The sequence below is a fragment of the Pholis gunnellus genome, assembly GCF_910591455.1.
Source record: "Pholis gunnellus genome assembly, chromosome: 13".
NCBI classification, from domain to species: Eukaryota; Metazoa; Chordata; class Actinopteri; order Perciformes; family Pholidae; genus Pholis; species Pholis gunnellus.
In genome coordinates this window covers 17,324,830-17,345,228 of record NC_136540.1, presented here as the reverse complement: position 1 = coordinate 17,345,228, position 20,399 = coordinate 17,324,830, and the positions used below count along the sequence as shown (strand labels likewise).

Below are 20,399 nucleotides of genomic sequence, written 5' to 3'. Positions count from 1 at the left end.
AATCAGTGATAAATTTCATTCCAGCTCCCATCGTGGAAACTCAAATATTTCAGTGTCACTGCAGAATGTTTCATTTTGTTCTGCTGCTGTCTCGTTCTGGTTATGAAATCGGGACTTTCTGAGGTTGTTATTCTTTCAAAAATAACTCTATCTGCCAATAACCAAGCTTGATATTGAAATGATGAGGTGCACGTACTATATGCACACAAAGACACTAGCCCACTTGATGAGTGTAGTATGTCATACAGCCCATTGATGAAGAATAGAACAAACAGCTGCGTTTGTTTTAATGTACAAACCCCACGATAGAGCGCAGAGAGACACTTCACCTTTCCAACACATCTCCTATATTAACCTTGTCGGCGTAACCGGAAGGTGTGGGTGGGATGGACTGGCGATGGATGTCCTTCAGGGACGAGTGTTGTGGGTGTGGTGTGTGTGAGTGAGTGAGTGAGTGTGTGTGTATGTGTGAGTGCGTAGAGGGGGAGGTGTACCGCTACTATTAGCTTCACTAGTGAATGGATTCCATCAGTAGACTGGCAGACTGAAGAAAGCAAACCGTGTGATTCATTTACTCCAGCGCCCACTCCCAGATGAACAGTCAAAACACATAGACTGCATAGTTAGGAAATGTCACGGTGCTGAATGCACAATATCAGGCACGGTGGTGTGGGATTACTCACTTGAAGAAAAGGCTTCTCACAAGTGGTTGATTTCAAAGGACAGAATGACTGATAGCAGAGTTAAAACCCTGTTTTTTAAAAACATGTCCTTTAGCTATTCCTTACGAGAAGGAATAGATGGCGATGGCATATGTTTGCATGCATGCTTGACAGGGTTATGCTAAAGGTTTCCTATTTATGTTTTTGGAAGATATGAGTGTTTGGACTTGTATGTATGGTGCCAAAAGGTCCTTTTAACTATTAAGAGCAATTATTTTACTAAGGAATTGAGAGAACCCCTAAGATAATTGTTTTTTACCATGTCTAGTGCCTTTGAGTAGCTTTTAAAGCGCTATACAAATAAAATGTATTATTATTATTATTATTATTATTATTATAATAAGAGAAGAGATGGGGTTGACCCTGTTAGCTATGGATGACATCATGTTTCCTGGACAAACGTACTCATTACGTCTACGATAATTGGTTGGTAGGCGCCATGTTAAACATTTTAGATATCTGACAAACTGTCATAGATTTCATGCACGAAACAAATTAAAATAATTATATGGTATTCATACTTTTCTACATATGGCTCCAATTTTACCTAAAAAAATCAATGGCTCCAGAACCAGCTTTATTTGTTTAATTCAATTTGAGTTGTAGTAGACGTTACACACTGTTTTTAGTCTTTTCTTGGTTTGGTTAATAATTCTGACAAACGACTGAGATATTTCAATTGAAAAGAAATGTTGTGCAATCCATCTCTTGTTCTTGGATCAGTTTGTTGGTGAGCCAATTGGAATTGTATCACTCTGCGCCATTACAATATGCTTTTAAAAGGTATTACACGCCGCAGCTGATTGTGAGCAGATCTTAATGACTTAGGAGTCCTCTGGCTTACAACAGCCTCTGAGACTTGGGACCTACTTCTGAAGCTAAAATACTTTGTGAATTATTCTCAGGTCAAAAAGTTGGGAGTTCCAAAGATCTCCTAACAACTGGCGGCTACTTTTAGCCTTAGCATGTTTTGTGAATATCGCTCCAGAACCTTTGTTCTCCATTAAAGGTCCACCAACACATATTTCAAGCCTCCAAGGGGACAATATCAGGTGAAAAAATAGATCACTTGAATGCCTCTGTGAAGCGGTCAAAACAAAAGCTGTAATGTCAAGTGTATTATAAAGAGGGCATTTGCTGCAGACCTTTCATTTTGAAACGCTTGCATTCATGGTTCATAAAAGAATGGGGATGTATAATAACGGTGAGAAGTTTTGGATAAAACTAAATGATGCCTTCAGTGGCCAGCTATCTCACAGCAGTCATTTTGCCTGATGATATCTCCGCATGGTTATGTAAACGCTCAGGAATACGAGGTCATTTTAAGGACCAGGTGCTCCCTGTGGTGCCACAACTGTTCCCCTGACACGTTTCTATGTAACAAGATGAGATTGTCCGCAAACACGCCGAGAGACACATTCAAAAGTAATGCCATGACCATCAGGCTTCCATCACCTCCTCATCGGCAGATCTGAACATCGTGTATCTTTTATGGGATGTCCTGGAGTGCAGCGCGAGTAGTGGATTTTCCACCTCCTTCATCCCTCAAAGATTTCCTTCTTCAATGAAGGGTAAACATCCAATTACTTACAGTCCAGAACCTGTTCGGCAGCACTCCATGAGGGACCGAAACACCTCCGAAGGGTGGTCCCGTCTTCCTTATTAGGCACTTGATGTTCAAACACTGTTCAAGATTTAACTTTAAAAAAAGATATTTTCAAAGACACTTTCAACGCCCAGAGACTTCAGTGTCTCTCCGCAGAAATCTCCTTTGAAATCGTGATAGCTAGTTTATGCTATTGCTACAACCAAGTGTGTCCAGGGGTGATTTACACAGACACACGCTTCACGGCCTCCAGCAGTAAACTTTAACAGCCGGCCCTCACAAACTCAGAAGTTTGGTCTCAAAACAAGCAATTAGATTTAGTTAGCTGATCACATATCATCAACCTTTATCACAGCCACAAAATGATTCAATTGTGTCAGAACGTAAGTGCAATGCTTCTAGAAAAACGTACAATTTAATCTGAAAAACACTGCAAGTCAGTGTCTCTCGTAAACATCAAGGTGGGTCTTTTACGGCATTATGCTGTGACCTATGAAAGGAATTTCATTTCCTTGCATTAAAGAGGATTTCTACGTTAGCCTGCGGGTATCGGTATCATCTTAAAAGAAACCTATATACGAGTTGAGTCCTAAAAATACTCGATGATGTATTTTACATACAGAGGTCCCGCTGTATTAGGGAGGAAAGTTAAGAAAAGTTCAAAAGAAAACAATGCCTTCATCCTGCTCCCCCAACGAGGGGTAAAAAAACGCAGTATATGGTGCTGTCGTAAGAAAAATGCTGCGTCCGTAATAATGTCTGGGTTAAGTGATGCTATCTTTCCTTCACGATTCTGCTTACATCAATACAATGAGCCGAGTACATCTGTTTCCATATATTAAAGGCTGATGTATGAACCCCTACCCGGACTAGTATTTTCCTCAGCGACTGGCAGAGTCAGAGCTTATTTCTGCTCCCCAGCGCAGTAATTGGTTGGTCACGTCAGGAAGACAGTGAGAAATTGACGACTAACAGAAAATTCCTCCCTCCTGTTGTGATCATTCGCCACTGTTGAATATTAGAAATGACACATTAAAGAACATTACCTTGAAGCACTTGACTAAAACCAATGTGAGTCCATTTTAATGGCACACTGCTCGCTCATCAGAGCCAATACTTGATAGGTATTATTATGAATTAGCTGCGCATGCATAACGGCAGGGCGGGGAGTGATAGAGGGACTCCTGTCTCTGGAAATGGAATTCACAAGCTTCCCTTAGCTGTATTACGGCGCTGTCCTACTACAATATGATAAAGACATTCATATGTGTGGCAAGAGGGTGTGATAAACTGTTAGCCATCTTGTGCTTATTGATTTTCTTACTCCAGAATATTTACTGGTTTTAATACAAGTAGGTACTGCTGTGGCTAAAGAATGGTACATTCATGTCAAGGGCAGCACAATCCATACTTTTATCACATCCAGCATTTGCTAAAGCATGGCGGTCGTAAAGCCCCTTGGGGCAACATTTTGTGATTTGTGACATTGGGGGACATAAATACAAATTGACTTGACGGGTCTGCAGAGGGGAAGAGCAATGCAGGAGCCTGTGCAGCTGGCGGGGCAGGTTGAGAGCTTCTTGCTAAGCAGCACCCCGTTTCTTAATTATACATGAGGCCGAACTCACGGTGACGGGGAGGAAGTGCTCCTGAGAGTGAGGCCTCGGTGGGACATGGAACACAGGGTGATTGACCAAGTCACTAAAAAAGGTCCAGTCCACTGCCGGAGCCCTTGAGAGACGGGGCAAAGGAGAAGGTGGGGTGCCCTGTACCATCCACCGCCCTCCCAAGTGGGGTGGAATTTCTGTCCGCATCAATTATTCAAGAGCCATCTCAGATAACCGTCGCGGGGAGGATGGATGAGGTCTATTTCTGTATGGTACTTCATAAGGATGAAGACAGGAGACATTTTTTATTTTGTGTGCCGGTGCTCCAGACACCGGATAACCAGTACTCTCCTCTCTGCAACGGAGGTAAAAACCTGACGTGTCTTTGAAAAATGCTTTTAACACACTCCCCGCTCTCTCCCTCTCTTTGCTGACATTCCAAGATGTCAGCAATTGCAGAGGAGGGACACACATATTCCCTGCATCCTATAGGGAAGCTAATGTACAGTAGGTGTTGCCAAGTGGGTATTCTTACAAAAGGTGACAAAAGCCATGTAAAACTGTCCCTCGCTCTGTCCTGACACTGTGCCTCTCTCAATACTCCTCATCTTTGTGGATGAGTCACATGCTCGCCACAAGTGTCATTTTGCTAGTGGCGTGCTACAGTCTGAATACCCCTCTTGCAGTTAACTGGCAGTCGATGTTTTCTGTGTTCTGGAAATGCACAACAGCGTATCACGTCGCAGCTGCAAGTGCAAGAGATTTGAAGCTTTCAGCCAAAAAGGGGTCACTTCAGCAGCAAGGGTTGACTAAATATTGATAACAATATTAGTAACCGTCATGGCTGTGACACATCGGCGAGTCAGACGCATATACACGGACTGTTAGATGATGGATCAGAGACAGCTTTCATATTGCTGGCATGTACAAGAGCAGAGGATGAAAAAAAACCCATAAATAACCATCACTTTTTCTACGAATGTCTGTCTACAAAATGTCCCTTTTATAATGATAATTGCAGCTGCACGATGGAAGGCATGGATGGAAGGCATGTGGTGGTATTTGGTAAATCTGCAGGTTTGGAAGCATGCATTCCCAGCATGCATTCCCAGGAATAGCCTACATGCTTGATATTTTCCCACATGCAGTTTATCAACACCATACTATACATGCTCCAATAATGCCATCTCCAGTGTAAGTGGTGGCTTTGTGGTGGAATGGAAATGCCAAAGATTCCCTGAGCTATTAAGGTTTGTGCCGCAGTAACATTATTTGTGACATACGAAGGTTCCACCCTGAGCAGATTCGAGACATCGTGGAAGCCATTTGTTGATTACTGACCAAAAAATGTTGTGCAGCTGCGTTATTATACATGTCTTTCCTTTAGAATATTATTTTAACACCTTATTTAATTAACGCTCTGCAGTGAAAATAGCCAATGTAAACTGTTTGAAGAATTTAAAAAAGAGAAGCATTTTGTGAATAAATAATGATTATTACATTATTGAACATTAACTCAGCAAACTATTTGTTAAGCAAATTTGCATTCCTAATTAAGCCCAGTGTTTACAATCCAATCTAATTAGATCTATCTCATTAGAACCTCTTACAAATAGGCTGTGGGTTGGACATAAATGAGGCTCATTTTTCTGCACGGTTAAAGACGGAGAGCGACAACTTTGATGTAAAAACGTACTCTGGTAGTTAGATATCAGATTTATTGGTAGCCAACGTCTTTATTACAGTTATTCTTGTACCATTAATTGTCCAGAAATAGGTTGTAAATAGTTTTTGAAATCAAAAGTTGGCAGCATTGGCAGCATCTGTTTTGCTTTGTGTGCATAAATGGAGGCTCTGGCGTGTGCATTCATGCTCGGCGTGGATGCCTGATATCTGTGTGTTCACAGAGTGCCATGCCTACATGTCAAAGGATCTCAGACGTCCGATTGTGACAGAATGTCCTCCGCACGCCTACGGTTATTTCTGTCACACTCTCGGCTCGTTGCGGTTGCCGTCCCGAGCGCCGACTGTGATTCAGCGCGGGGACACGGAGGGATGTATACTGGGGTCATATGTCACCTGGGCCGGTCCCTGGTGAACATGGTTCTACTACGCTGGTCCTGTCAGTCCAATAGCCAGTCAGGTTTTAGGAAAAAGGCTGGGGGGTGGGGTGGAGAGAGAGAGCGAGCGAGAGGGAGAGAGTGTGGAGGCCCCGACTGCAACGGCAGTAACACAAGTATTCCCTCCAGTCAATCACTATCCACAGAAACGCTCAAATGATGCAGGTTCTCTCCAGAGGCCTGCAGGGTGGAACTGGGTGAAGGGGGAACTAATGTCACACTCGCTACGCTGAATTCGGTTCCTGTCAATTATCATAAGAGACATGATGGCTTAGAAGGCTGCCGCTGAACTCTGTAGAGTGCTCAGAGACGCCATTATTACTGGTGTAAATAAAACAAGCGGCACTGGGACTCCGTGGGAGGTGTTAATCCCTGACTAATGAACTCTGCCTCTGCCAGTAGCTTCCCTGTTGCATCCCTGGACATCTCCACCTGTGTGTGTGTGTGTGTGTGTGTGTGTGTGGTAGGGGATTCAGAGAGAGAGGGACAGGCTCCACTCTCCCGTCCCTCAGCCTGACAGGCAGAACTCAGCCACACAATTTCACGGTTTGTGGGCAGTACACACCATTGCTTTCCCATCCCTGAGACCCACAGAGTGTGTGTGTGTGTGTGTGTGTGTGTTAGCCTGTGCATATAAACAAGGACACACACACACACACACACACACACACACACACACACACCACCTCCGCTATTAATACCAGGGAAAAGAAGAAATCAAATATTAATCCTTCAACACCCACCTGGAATTGAAAGAAAAAAAAAATAAAAAATGAGTGGACTTACCATTTTGTTATTGATTTCATGAAAATGAATTTCACAGACTTTCTCTACGATGTCTTCACTCTCAAAAGTTATGAAGCCAAATCCTACGCGGAGAGAGAAACAGAGAAGGGGGGGGGGGGGGGAGACAAAGAGGGAGAGAATGGGGTTAGTGGAGAGCCTTAACAAAACTTCTGCAACTAAAAAGAAAAATGCACCGCAAGAAGAAATATTATCACGAGCCAGATCCAGAAACTGTGGAGGGGACATCTGTGGAGATTGGCTTGGGCATGGAGGAGAACAAGTGAACACGACAGACATTGTCCTCTTTAAATCAGGAATATGATGAAATCTGCCACATTATTAAGGGCACTCGAGGACCTCTTGTACAAAGAGAAGATGGAAAAACAGCACAAAGCTCATTTAATGAGATTCAGGGAGCTAGGGCCCAGCATCTGAATTTCATTAAATGCATTTTGTGTCCTTTTTATTGAAATCTCACTGTATAACAAGCCCTCGTTTTTATGTTAATGCACGCCTTAGAAAGAATGCGTCGTTGACAGTGGGGTTTTCATGCCATATTTATAGGATAAAAGCTTAACCCCTCTTTTAGCACAAAGACAGAGAGGCACGGTGGTTTCAGACTTTTGAACACAAGTGGATTGCAATGCTCTCCTCTGTGTTGTGATGGTGACGCACAAAGCAATCTAGCGTCTGTATAGCCGGGGTTGAAAAGGGAAACTGATATTCTATTACTTTTGCAAAAGAAGGAAACGGCACACAAAAAAAAAAGAGAAACAGTTAGTGAATAAAGCCGCAAGTGGCGCTGAAAGGAGATGAGTTTCTTTTGAAAATGGCAAACACCCCCACGATGAAATAAAATCACCCCGGATTGGGCTTAAACCGCCGTCACCGCAGACAGCATCCGATCCGACTGACACGCGCTCCACAGACAGCTCCGTCAATTTATTGTCATCAGATCACACAACACAAAATAGTCACCGAGTGAATGTAAGACGGTGCCACTGATACACTAAAGGCAACATTTCAGAAATCACCTGTTGACCGAGCCGGCGACGGTGAATATTTGCCTTGTTGTTACGAGTCAAGAGAAATCCGTGTGATCATTCTATTCACAGGACACATTTCAAGGTTAAAGACTCCGGGGAGAGCCTTTCAGAGCCGAGCGTGCTGCACACATTCACACACACACCATCATCCACTCTGTGTACTAGTGGGGCACGCACGCACATTCGTCAGCCGTCACAGATTCTGATTGTACCGTCTACAACCGACATCGTCCATCGATCCGCCAATCATTTCCTCATTTAATCCATCAATTGTTTGTATAACGTCATTTTGATCATGTTTAAAATGTCAAAATGTAGTGAAACATTGCCGTCGCAGTTCCCCAGAGTCAAAGGCGAGGTCGTCTTCAAATGCCTCAATTGTCCAACCGACAATCCAAAACCCAATGGTGTTCATTGATGTGAAACAGAGAAAGAGAGAAAATATGAGGCAAGCTGAAACCTAAAGAAATCCAATTAAACGATCACTCATCTTTCAAAACTGTTTCTTTTGAATTTCCTGTTGATTAACTAAATGATTCATCTCCTCATCATTGCAGCTCTAGCTGACACTCGGGTAGCTTTCCTGTAATCATTCTGGCTGTATGATACCATTGCTGGCTATGTTGGAGTGCTTTATGGCAGTATTGGATTCCTAGGATTTCTGAATCGATGCGAATAAATACCTTATATCTCAAGTATTTCATTGGCTGGATAAGCCGATTCCCATTGGGATAGTTTATACACAAACGCGCTCCCAAACCGATCTTATCGTACCGATATCACAATATTAAATCACACGTATCACATAAACTTTACCTTATATTTCACCCATATTACCCACCCCTACTGTATGCATGCTGTTCGGTAAACATCTTGATGTTCGCACCCCAGCAGAAAGCGGCAAAATGAAGTGTCTGTACTACGATACATTAGGGCCCTAAAGCAGCTCATCCCATAAACTCCTCAGATCATCCAGAAAAACACGGCTGTCTTTGTTAAGAGCTGCTGCCTACTAGCCGGCCCGTCGCAAACCACCGGCATCCAGAGTTTTGTCATAAAGTCTTTATCTCTCGCTGGCATTTTTCATTTTCTGCTCCTCCTCCTCCAGCTCCTCCTCCACGAGTAACACAAAAGGTCCTCCTGAAGCCCCGCTCCTGCTACTGACACGAGCCAGAACATATCAAAGCAGCCCTGTCAAGAGAAGGGCTGGAAAACCTAATGTGTGAGCTGATTAAACACGGACAACATCGAATCTAATGAGATCTTATGAGACAGAATATCAATTTCCACTGAGACGTCTCAACACTGAGCTGCAGCTGGAGGGGTGTGTGGGGGCAGAAAGAGGGGGGGGGGGGGGGCCTGCACCCTCTTCTCGTGCTCACCCCACCTTCATGTCAGCACGAGGAGCACTTTTGACAACCAACAAATCAACCGCCAGGAGTAATTTGTCACGGAGGAGTGTAGGTAGAGGGAGTGGAGTCTACTACAGGGGGTTGGGGGGGAGGGGTGGAAGAGAAAAAGGTGAGGTGAAATGAGAGGAGGGTTGGAGGGTGGGGGGGGTTTGAAAGACAGAAAAAGTGACAAGGAGAGGGGTTAACACACATGGCCCCTGTCGCCACACTCCTTCCTGCCGCCACAGGCAGCTCCTCCATCAACTGACAGAACATTTTCCCCTGCACCATTATATCCACCGGGGTCAGGGCCGAGCCACACCACCGCGGCTGCCACCAGCAGGGCCCCTCCACCCATGACTGGATCTGTTCAAATGAACAAAAAGACATTTTTGCTGTAGTGGGGGGACTACTTTGGCAACGTGTCCTGTAGACGAAAACCAAAAAAGAAACAAATCATCCCTATATTTTTCTCTCTCTCATTGGCTCAGCACACGCCTTCTTGGTCGGTGCCCCCCCCCCCCGTGGACCGTCTGAACTTCTGGCCCCCCGCCCATTACGGCGCAGTCCTTTGCTCTACCAGCCTATCTTACAGACCGTACAGACAATTACAGGCCACGGGAACAGCGGCAACAGATACATTCCTCACTCCCCGTCCTCCTGTGGGGGGGGGGGGTGTCGGCAGAGAGCGAGATCGTCCTCACGCGTCTCGGCCCCCTCTCTTCAAACACACGGCAGGAGGCTGACCTCAGCGAGACTATTAAAGACTGTCAGCGGCGACAGACACGAGGAGAGAGGCGTCAATGAAGAGCCTTCCCACACACACGCATCTTGAACAATAACCTGTAAATGGAAACACATGGATTTTTTTTGGGGGGGGGGGGCAGGCAGGCGGATAATAGGTGTTGTATGGCTGCTGGCTGAGGCCTCTTGGCCTCACTTGTTCACACTTATTAGCCAGAACTGGGCTCGGCCCTCATCTCATCGCTACGCAGAATCGGCAAGGAGCCTACTTTCACGGCCCTTTACCACCTTCATCATACCCGCTCTTTATTTCACACTCATTCCAGGTTTCTACGCTTCTGTTGCTCAAATGCATTTATCCCCCCCCCCCCTTCGCTCCCACCCCGGCCCCTCCCAACCTGGGAAAAAGCTGATTCTGCCAGAAGCAGATAATGGAGGACCTTGCAAATTGATGCAGCAAAGTTGACTTTGACTTGAAAAGTGGCGTTGCAGCTTTAACTTAAGTTTGAAACTTAACAGGATTCTCTAATGTGTTCACCTCCTCCCCCCCCGATGTAAAGTGGGTTTAAATGCTCCTCTTATGTTTTTCCTTTCGATGCCTGACGTGACTTTCATCTGCACAGCACAGATATTTTCAAAAAATATGACAATAAATAACAACAACAAAAAATCATCCTCGTTGACGTGGTTGTGGGAGGAGTTTTATTATCGGTAGTGGTGTCAGTTATTGTTGGAGAGATCTGGTGAGCCTGTGTGAGCATGCACACGAGGCAGAGTTAAGAGGCAATACATTTACAACTGCTGCAGGAAGCATCCCCCCCGACTCCCTAATGACTGCAGCTAAATATACCGCAATAAGTACATGAGAGTGGATGTAAAGCACACATGTAGTATCAGTACAGACCTGGAGCTGGTTACCTCTAATCTAGGTTGATGTTAAGCATGGACTGAATATAAAAAGTGTGGAAGCTTTCCTCACTGACACTGATTGGACCTCACTGTCCTGGTACATGTGACACATGTATACCTGCAAGCACACACACACACACACACACACACGCATATTCTACAGCCCCATCAATTCAGTAAACGAACACAAGCTATGACACAAACTGCCTCATATATTCAAGCATACACAACAATGGCTACTGCAATGCATTATTTGAGTTGATGCAGCCTCTTTAAAAGCCAAAACCCATCACCACGTATATCTAACGCTCTGACAGCAGGCCTTTATGTAGCTCCCGATTAAAACTGCATCCAATGAGAGCAGCCTGCCGCTGAATGCTGGCCCCGTCAACACAGTAAGGAAGTGGGGCAACCTGGAGGAAGTGTCAGACACGTCCTCTGGGACGCAGCAGGAAAGGAATGAACCCCCCCACCCACCGATGGGTGTTGCACATGCACAAACACACGCTTGTGCACGTGCACAGGTACTGTACATGTACGTTTGGCTGCTAGGTCATCGGTGCAACCCACCTGCAGCAACAACTGCTCCTCCTATACCCCCCCCCCCTGTTCTGAACTGGTTATCCTGCCTTAATTATGCATGGTCCAACCTTCATCCGTCCAATCAGGAGTGAGTCCACAGAGAGCTCCTGCACCGCCTGACTGCCTGTGAGCCCCCAGCCTCCGAAGCCCCATCTTCTTGTAATGCAGAGAAGCAGACAGAGGCAGTCCGAACACCCACGGCACAGTTAGAGGCCTTTGATCAGTATTTCCGTCTGCTATTACTAGAGACCCGGAGCCCCGGGCGTTAATCCCCTGTTTAATACAGTTAACGGCATGAACTCTCTAACAGCACAGGGCGCTCATAGTAGAGGGAAAGAGAATAGAGGAAGAGCAAATTTGTAAAAAAATAAATAAATGCTCGCCTCCTGAAATGAACTGTGCTTGAAAACACAGGTGATTATCTGGCGCGTTAGAAATGTCTTTGTCAAACAAACTTCTCTGAAGTACCAGTATTGATATACTAATGCGGAAAAGTACTCAGACAGTAGAGCGTTAGAAAGTCTTTGAAATTTCATTCAAATTCGTGAAAACTTTGTGAAAACATTTGTAATAATCCAGGCATGGCGACGAGGGCAAACTCGTCTATTATGATATAGGTCAGTTCATATCTCGCGGATGATATATATATCACGATGCAGCACGTTTCCCGTTGATTCAATAAATAAATAGTCAATAGGAAATAACCACAAGGTCTTGCATACTCCTGTGTGAATTAGATGCTTGACAAATGAAAATTAGGAACCTAAGTGCAAAACAATCAGATGTTCTGAGAAATGTGAGTATGTGCTTGTCATTGAAAGACAATGAATAATCATGTTGAATTATCGCCCAGCCCTTCTGATAATCAACACACTGAAGGAGGAGGATGTAATAAATGTTATCAGAAAATACAAGTAAATAAGGCAGATTGAAGACAAGGAAAGAAGGAGTCTGAACAAAAATAACAGAGCTGCCAGCTGAGGTCCGTAGTCCTGAGAGAGGTGGTGTTGTCCTCCTTATTGGATTTATAATAAAATAGGTGTTTACGTTTGACATTGAATAGACAAAAAGAAGAATGCATGTTTTGTTTTTTATTGGTTAACATAGAGACAAACACACAGAGGGGGGACAGAAAGACGGAGAGATGAACAAATAAATGTGACTGCTTTGACGCGAGTGTGTGGGGGGGGGGGGGAGGGTGAAAGATGGACGATGCGAAATTAATCACTGAAGTGTACAGTACAGTGAGTCATGAGCCAAGACAACGTTCGGAAAGATAAGACCTGTCGTGTTGTTGGTTTAGCTGCACGATCACAATCAATATATTCTGGTTTTGTTTTTTTTCCCTTGATGCATTTGTCCTCCTTGTAGCGCATTGTGTTTCGGGGGATATGCTCGGCTAGAGCAGGTGAGCCGTGGACAGAGAGCATTTATGCGGTGGGGGGGGGAGACTAACTAACTATCTTGTCAATGACCGGTTGTTTGTTTCTTCATCAGATCAGAGCCGAAATCAAAAGAGTACAAGACAGCAAAACAACGGCCGTCACAGTTATGTATTCGCAGTGGCCCCTGACGTAGATGAACACCAGGGTGACAGAGGCTTTACAGCTATACACACAGATACGGTGCATCCTATGGCTGCATGAGAAGCATTAAAACACTCCACTACCAGGTTTTCAAGCATGATCAATCCACAAAGTTGAAACACACTGAAAAGACCGGAAAACTACAAAAAGCCTTTACATGTATTGTGTATATCCAGGTAATAATACAAAGCATGGATTAAGGCCATATTGAATAATGTTAACGAACGCTGCCTTGAGCATTTGATTTACTCCGTGATGAGCGTCTGACTCATCTGCTGAAGCCCCGTTAGCCTTAATATTAATCAAATGAGCCATCAGCGTTCGCTAGCTGTGTCTCAACACTGTATTGCGGCTGAGTGCTCGACAGATGTTGTTGTTGTTAAAAAAAAAGAAGAAAAAGAGCACTTTCTAATGGGAAGCGGATAGGTTTAGTATGTGGTGCAGACTTTGTGTAGGTGGACGAATGCAACGCCCCCATCGGGACTTCACCAACGCTGATCTGTCTGTGGACTTGGTCTGCCCACTGTGCGGTGTGTCAACCCTCAATTTGACCACACAACATAAAAAGGTGATGATTATGTGTAGGCGGAAAGCATCAGGTGGTAGAAGAGCTGGCTAACAATCTGGCCACAATTACCAAAATATTGTGTTTTTTTAGTTTGTTCAGCAGCAGCTCGGAGGCTTTTTAGAAGCTGGAACGTATTAGCTTGGACAAGAGTTTAGAGGACGTCTCATTACAGGCGATCAGAAATGTCACGGAGGAGCCTTTAATTACAGAATGAAATGAAGTGTCAGGCCAGAGAACAATTAGACAGATGTCAGCGTGTTGTTTCCTTCACTCTGGGCCTTCATCATTTTATGCACCATAACCCCCGGTGGGTTCGCACTCATCACTTCAGAACTTCTAGAACCATCTTTTCAGACATTCTGGTCCATCAATTAAATATCTGAATTCATCTGGATTTCTGCAAACCTGAGATAGAACATAGGACGCCCAACACTGAAAAACAGGCAATGGAACAGACAGAATAGTTGATGGAATTATTAGGAGCGACCCTGTGTGAACAATCGACTATGTGGTGGTGTGTGGAAAATCTGTAATCAAACAAAGGACCATTCCATTCTGGCTATACAGGGTTCTACATGTTTGATTTTACGTAGAATTGCTCGGTTTCCCCCAATAATTCATAATATTTACAGCCAATGTCATGTACTTTCAATCAATCTCCTTAATGACCATGTAGACTAAGTCGCACTGTCCAAATTTGCGGGACCTTCAGAGCAGCGTCTTGGTGATTGCCTCCGATAGGCTAAATAACAACAGTAGGTCCATATTTCAAAATCAAAGAACACATTTCTAAATCAGAGCACTCGCATAAGACCGTAGGGGTCGGTCTCTCTCTCTAAGAAACTGTTTATGGATCTCCCCTGCTCTGTTTCAGTGCAACGGACAGCGCCTCACCTACACACAACAAACCATGTCAATCCAGGAGCAAACAAACCCAAAACAAACCTGATTCGACGATCAGTTGACAATAGGCCAGACGTGACAAATGAGATTCGACTACGTAAATTCTTAAAGCCTTTACTCACCGGGGGAGTTGCACTTTTATGTGCAATTCCCCAAAAAAATAATACGCGACTAAAAGGCAAAGTCTTCTTTTTTGGGATCAATTTTCTGAGCTTCTGCACTGCGAGTAAAGGTATCAACCCCAATTACGTTGTGTGAAAGGGACATATTCAATACGTATACTACAACAACACAGACGGCAAAATGTTTTACTCCTTTCAACCTCGACATGAGCGGCGCGTACCGGATCCACTTCTTCCTTCCTTACCTTTCACAATAAAAGCCCTAGACATATAAAGTACAGTGCGTAACAGTTTACCAGAGGGAAGTCAAATTCACTCGCTTTTTGCGCAAAGGAAAATCACTAAAATCGGTTACAGTAGCTTGGGCTATACAGCGGGTACTTCGGACGGACTGCTCTGGCTCAATATGATCCCAGATTTCTGCAAGAATCCTTTCAACCTTTTCAAATGCAACTTTCACTAATTTACAATCATTCCTAGCGTGAATAGTTCTGATTTGAAATGTTCCCAGGTGAGCGTTTTCGTGTCGTTTACTTGATTAGCCCCCCAGAGAGTAAAGTCCTTTAGCCGGGGGCATCCCTCCCTACACATCACTATATCACTACATACAGCACACTGCTCTTTGCATCTCCCCACCTACTTTGAAACTTGCAAAATTGTATGCATTTTTATTAAATGTTTAACATACCATATGCCTGCTTCCTCTGCATTTTCTGCAGAGCAACCGGGCTCAGCGTGCATGCTGAGGGAACTAGTTTGTCTGTGCCTCTATGTAGGTCAGCTTTCAGAGTTGGCCATCAATTTCTACTGTCCTACTTTAGGAGACACCCCGTCTCCATACAAACACACACAGACACACACACACACACACAAACAGTACGTGGGACTGCTGTGACCTGGACTCGTACCATGATGTCATTGATTTGATTTATGCTCTAATTACAGACATGTATTCAAACGCTCAGCAATACTTGTCAAACACTATCACTAGCTATAACTTCAGCGCGTGTCGGTACACACACACACATGCCCAGCTTTAGCCGGGCCAGAGGTAAAAAGGCATACTGTGTCGACAGCGACACAAAAGGTGCACTTGTGAAATGAATCCAGCTCTCTCCACCTCTTTATTGCACTTTGAAACACCCTCTTACTCAAGAAAGACCCTCATTAGTGCCAAACAATATAGCCATAAGTGTGAATGTCGCTCCTTCTATACGATCACAAGGCTGCTCTAGCAACAACTGAATGGAAGCAATTATCCATGGAGAAGGTGACTAACTACCCCTTTACTCCCCGACAGCAGTCTAAAAGCGGTACGCCATTAAGAGCTAAAAAAAAAAAGGGCACTTGATGAAGAACTCAAAGCAATGTAAGAGAGAAAAGGGAGAATTATCTTTTGATCAATATAAAGAATATACTTTGGCTTATTTTGAAACTGCACACTTGGTGAGGTTTAGATAACAAGGACTTCACTGGAATAAAAAAAAAAAAAAAAAAAAGCGTGACAAAACGCAAGGCCACAAAGTGACGTAACCGATAACAGCAGAGGAAATGTGCCGGGCACGTTTCGCCGTTTCACCAAAAAAGGTTGTCTAGCAGAGAGCCGAGCGTGTTCACGAGTGTCTGTCTGTGTCATCAGATGGAGGGAAATCAGCCTGCAGGTCAAACGTAACCAAAGGGGCCTCTGTCCATTCGTAAAGCAGCCGCAGCTCAGGACCCGAGGACGGACCAGCCTCATTTAAAAAAGAGCCAGCCTTTGTAATTAGTATCATTATAACTAATTCTAAAGTATTAGTATAGCATTGCAAAAAATGGTTACATTGCAAGTAGAAATACCCCAAACTAAAAGTATGTAAGTAGAAGCAAAATGCACTGTCGTATCAAACGGTTATTCCGAAGAATTATGGCCTGTTTTATGAGTATTATATTGTCATTTATGTGCAAGCTATGTTTTAATGTTCTAGCTGGTCCAGATGAGGGTAAACTTGTCTAACGACCTAAGACAAGTCCCAGCAGACAACATATGGAAGGGCTACTGGCAGCAGTAACACTGACACACTAACACATATACTGGGACCCCGACTAGCCGAGGGCTGAGTGATACGGAGATCATTTAAAATATCACAGTATTTTGGGGGGTTTAGGGTTGAGTGGTGCCTTTCACAATATATATTCACTAATTCGATTTTTCATAAATAGTCATCTGTAATGACTAAGTGGGTAAAGGCAAAGATAACTGAACAGCTAGGAACAGTCTGGGAAGTTGAAAATAACATCTTTTTACATTATTGCAGCCTTTTAAACGAGGAAACACTTTTACCATATTACGAAGACAATATCTAGTCTTGCATCACTTTATTGTTATAACATGGTTATATTGCCCAGCCCTAGCTTAGCCACTACGTACAAATATAAAAACTATGTCTTTGATTCAATCTAGGAAATGCTGGCCGTATATGTAAATGTAAGCAGTTCCAGTATAATTTCATATTTCCTGATCTGGAGAAGCCAGTTTAGACATTCCTCACCATTTGAAGAGCTTCTGTTTTTTTTTCTTTTTTGTCATTGCACCTCTGTGATTGCTAAAGCTGTTAAAGTAGCATCACTCGCTGGGAGGTTCATGATTAATCACAATATATTCAGTTTCATATCCCACTTCAGGAAGTGAGAGCGCATTCATGAACATAATGGACTTGGATGGCTCCTCGTTATCCTTCAACACGTGACCTAACTGAGACTAGAGCGCCGTGTGCTTTTTTACGGCTGTGAAAACTTCCCTCATTGAATTCCGTCAAACGTTTGGTCCCTGATATGTGCAATCTGGGAGGATGGGCTCTAGAAACACATGTTGGTAATGTAGAGCTCAATACTCGACAGCAAAAACACAGCATTCTTGCAGTCTGTGGCAATTAGGTCACGAGAATACTTGGTCGGGTTCCCAATAAAATCGGTCCATTTGGGAAAGGAAAAGCTGCTCTCTTGTTTTCTCTCTTTCTCTCTGTGTGACTTCCTTCCTCTCTCTATATTTGTAATATCGCACTAAAAACCTTCTCTTGGCGCTCAGTGTGTGGATAATGATTGGGTTAGCTGCACCCAGTGGATTCCAGCCTACAACATTAGACCGGCATCGTCATCCAGTAACATCCAGGAGCAGCACAGATGTTGCTGTTTCCATGGAATTGCTGCACTGACACACCAATTACATAAAAAAAACCCTGTAAAGTAGACTGTACTTCAGCTGGCTTTGCAGTATTTTTCTATTTTTGGCAGCACTTTCTATGATGCCCATGTCCAGAATGCATTATAAACATACATATGTTTTACAATTTGCTTATAGCACTGTACAAAGTAAAGTAAAAAATATGCCATGTAGTGGTAGAGTAACTTAAAATCAAATAATAATGCATTAAAAGAGAGATTATAATCCATTAATAAAATATTTTTGTTTTTATTGTATTACAACTATGGGAATTATAATGCATGATTCTTGCAACAAAAAAAAAAAAGCCATTGAGTGACCATCAATTATGAAGTATTATGATACCTGACCTAAAATACTTTATGTGTTATGATTATTGTTATAAAGCATAAATATGAATGAGTGGGCGTAGTGGTAAGCGTCGGCTCTATTTTAATTTGCATTCATCGTGTTAATGATTAATCAACAAGTTTTTCAAAACGTCCAAAACAATATTTTTGCATTGTCGGTAATTCAAAATTGTTTAATTTCTCATCGGGGCATCACTGAAATGCAGTTTGACAGTGATGTAAAAAAACAAACCCTGTGAACCAAACCTAATCAATGAAGGGACCTCTGTCCGTGATAAGATGATGGAAAAATTAACGCTCTCTCTCCTCTGGAGTAATCCAATTCCGTTGGCTGATATCCGTAGAACAAGCACACACACACACACACACACACACACACACACACACACACACACACACACACACACACACACACACACACACACACACACACACACACACACACACACACAGAGCTCATGGCCACGCAAAGAAAACACACAGCACAGAGCCACTGTGCTTTAGCACCCGTTATCCCTCCATCTCTTCATGATGCCACTGTACTTGCCTAAAGACATGTAGCATTTGCGGGCTAAGACAGCGGCACATCTCTTATGTTGAACGCACGCAGCGCGAGCAGCTACAGCTGGGAGAGGCCGCGAGGCAAACACAAGCGGGGTTAGGTAAACGCCGCTGCGAGGTAAGACAACAAGCCAGCGAGCCCAGCGGATTGAATATGAGCTACAAAAAAATGGTGGAAAACCAACCTGAACATAATTGCTCAGCACTGATAGAATTTCTTCAGTACAAACGGGAGTACGGGTGTAATGAGATCCAAAGGTTTGAACCACGGGGGGATTCTTTATTCAAGAATGTCAGACTCCTTTGTGCCAAGCAATAGGCCGAGCTTAATAGATGTCTCAATTTCTATCACGTACAGTCACAACCAATGCAGGGAGGATCGTGGTGGGAGCCCATTCCAAAAAGGGCTTTGAGGCGGCGTGATGAATTTCTTTGGAGGTGTGAAGCAACGTGGGACTTGGAATGAATGAAACAGATATGCACCTTTTGTGTTTGTCTGACCTATTGATATAGATATCAATTTCATTAAACTTAATTAGCATTTCTCATCCCTGACGAGAGCGGGGAACCGGAAGGGGGAATATTAAGTGGCGAGCGGAGGCAGAGAAATGGAAAAGCAGATCGCTCAGAAGTTCGTACATGAGGAACAGTGTCTTTTTTTTCCTTTTTTGGTTGCTGGATGCAAACACCTCCTACCAGAGCCTCTACAGGGGAATTCACTAAGGGACTAAAAGCATTTAATCAAAATAATCCTCCGCAAACAACAAGGTTTTAAAGCACTGAATTACGTGCAAAACGGGGGGAGGGGGAAGGGTTGCAAAGTAAAATTGATTCCAGCGAACTGGGCCTCTCATCGCCCGTATGGCCAGATTGTTATTAGTATTTAAGCGCGGGGTATATTTAAAGGCGTGACACAGTAGCAGTTCATCTAAAATGAAGAACACTGATGATGCCACTTTGCGGAAGCCCATTACCATTTAGTAGAGATTGCTTTCACTGAGTGAGCCAAATGCTTAGAGGCGGAACTGCCACTTGTGTTTACTTTACAGATGCTTTTATGGTCTTATGGCGAAGAAGAGTACTGTTCCCACAGAAAGCCTTTCCCCCACACACACACACACACACACAGGAGCTCAGATCATGACATCATGGACTCATCAAGCGATGCGAGATGATGTCACCCTGATGCTATTGACCCTTGTAATCAAGGCAGGCTTCGCTTGCTTCACGAGCACCCTTCTCTCTCTCTCTCTCTCTCCCCTCTCCTCTCTCTCCCTTCTCTTCTCTCTCTCTCTCCTCTCTCTCCCTTCTCTTCTCCCTCTCTCTCTCCTCTCTCTCTCCCCAATTGCAGACAGAATCTGTTCACAACATCCAGGCTCGGTTTAATTGCTTACTTGCACTATAATTGGGTATATAATCAAACGATAAACTGAACACGGCGTGGCGTCTTCATCACTTCAGAGTATCCTTTCATCGCTGCCTTTGGGCAGTGATTTGCACGGATGAGAAAGCTCCCCGGACGACCGTAACCGTCGCTTGTTTACGTCTTCGCCGTTCGACTCATTGATTTGTGACTCTGCCTTTTTTACGTTGGCGC

General features: G+C 43.9%; 1 protein-coding gene across 10 annotated transcripts in view; it reads right to left on the bottom strand.

Annotated features, from left to right (window-relative positions):
- LOC306704674 (RNA-binding protein Musashi homolog 2) overlaps nt 1-20,399 on the bottom strand; it is a 219,498-nt gene that overhangs the window by 51,010 nt on the left and 148,089 nt on the right. For all 10 annotated transcript variants that reach the window (XM_079171130.1, XM_079171131.1, XM_079171128.1 and 7 more), the window contains exon 8: nt 6,842-6,924. In XM_079171130.1, coding sequence (XP_079027256.1) covers nt 6,842-6,924 — 83 coding nt within the window. The remainder of the gene's footprint in view (nt 1-6,841; nt 6,925-20,399) is intronic.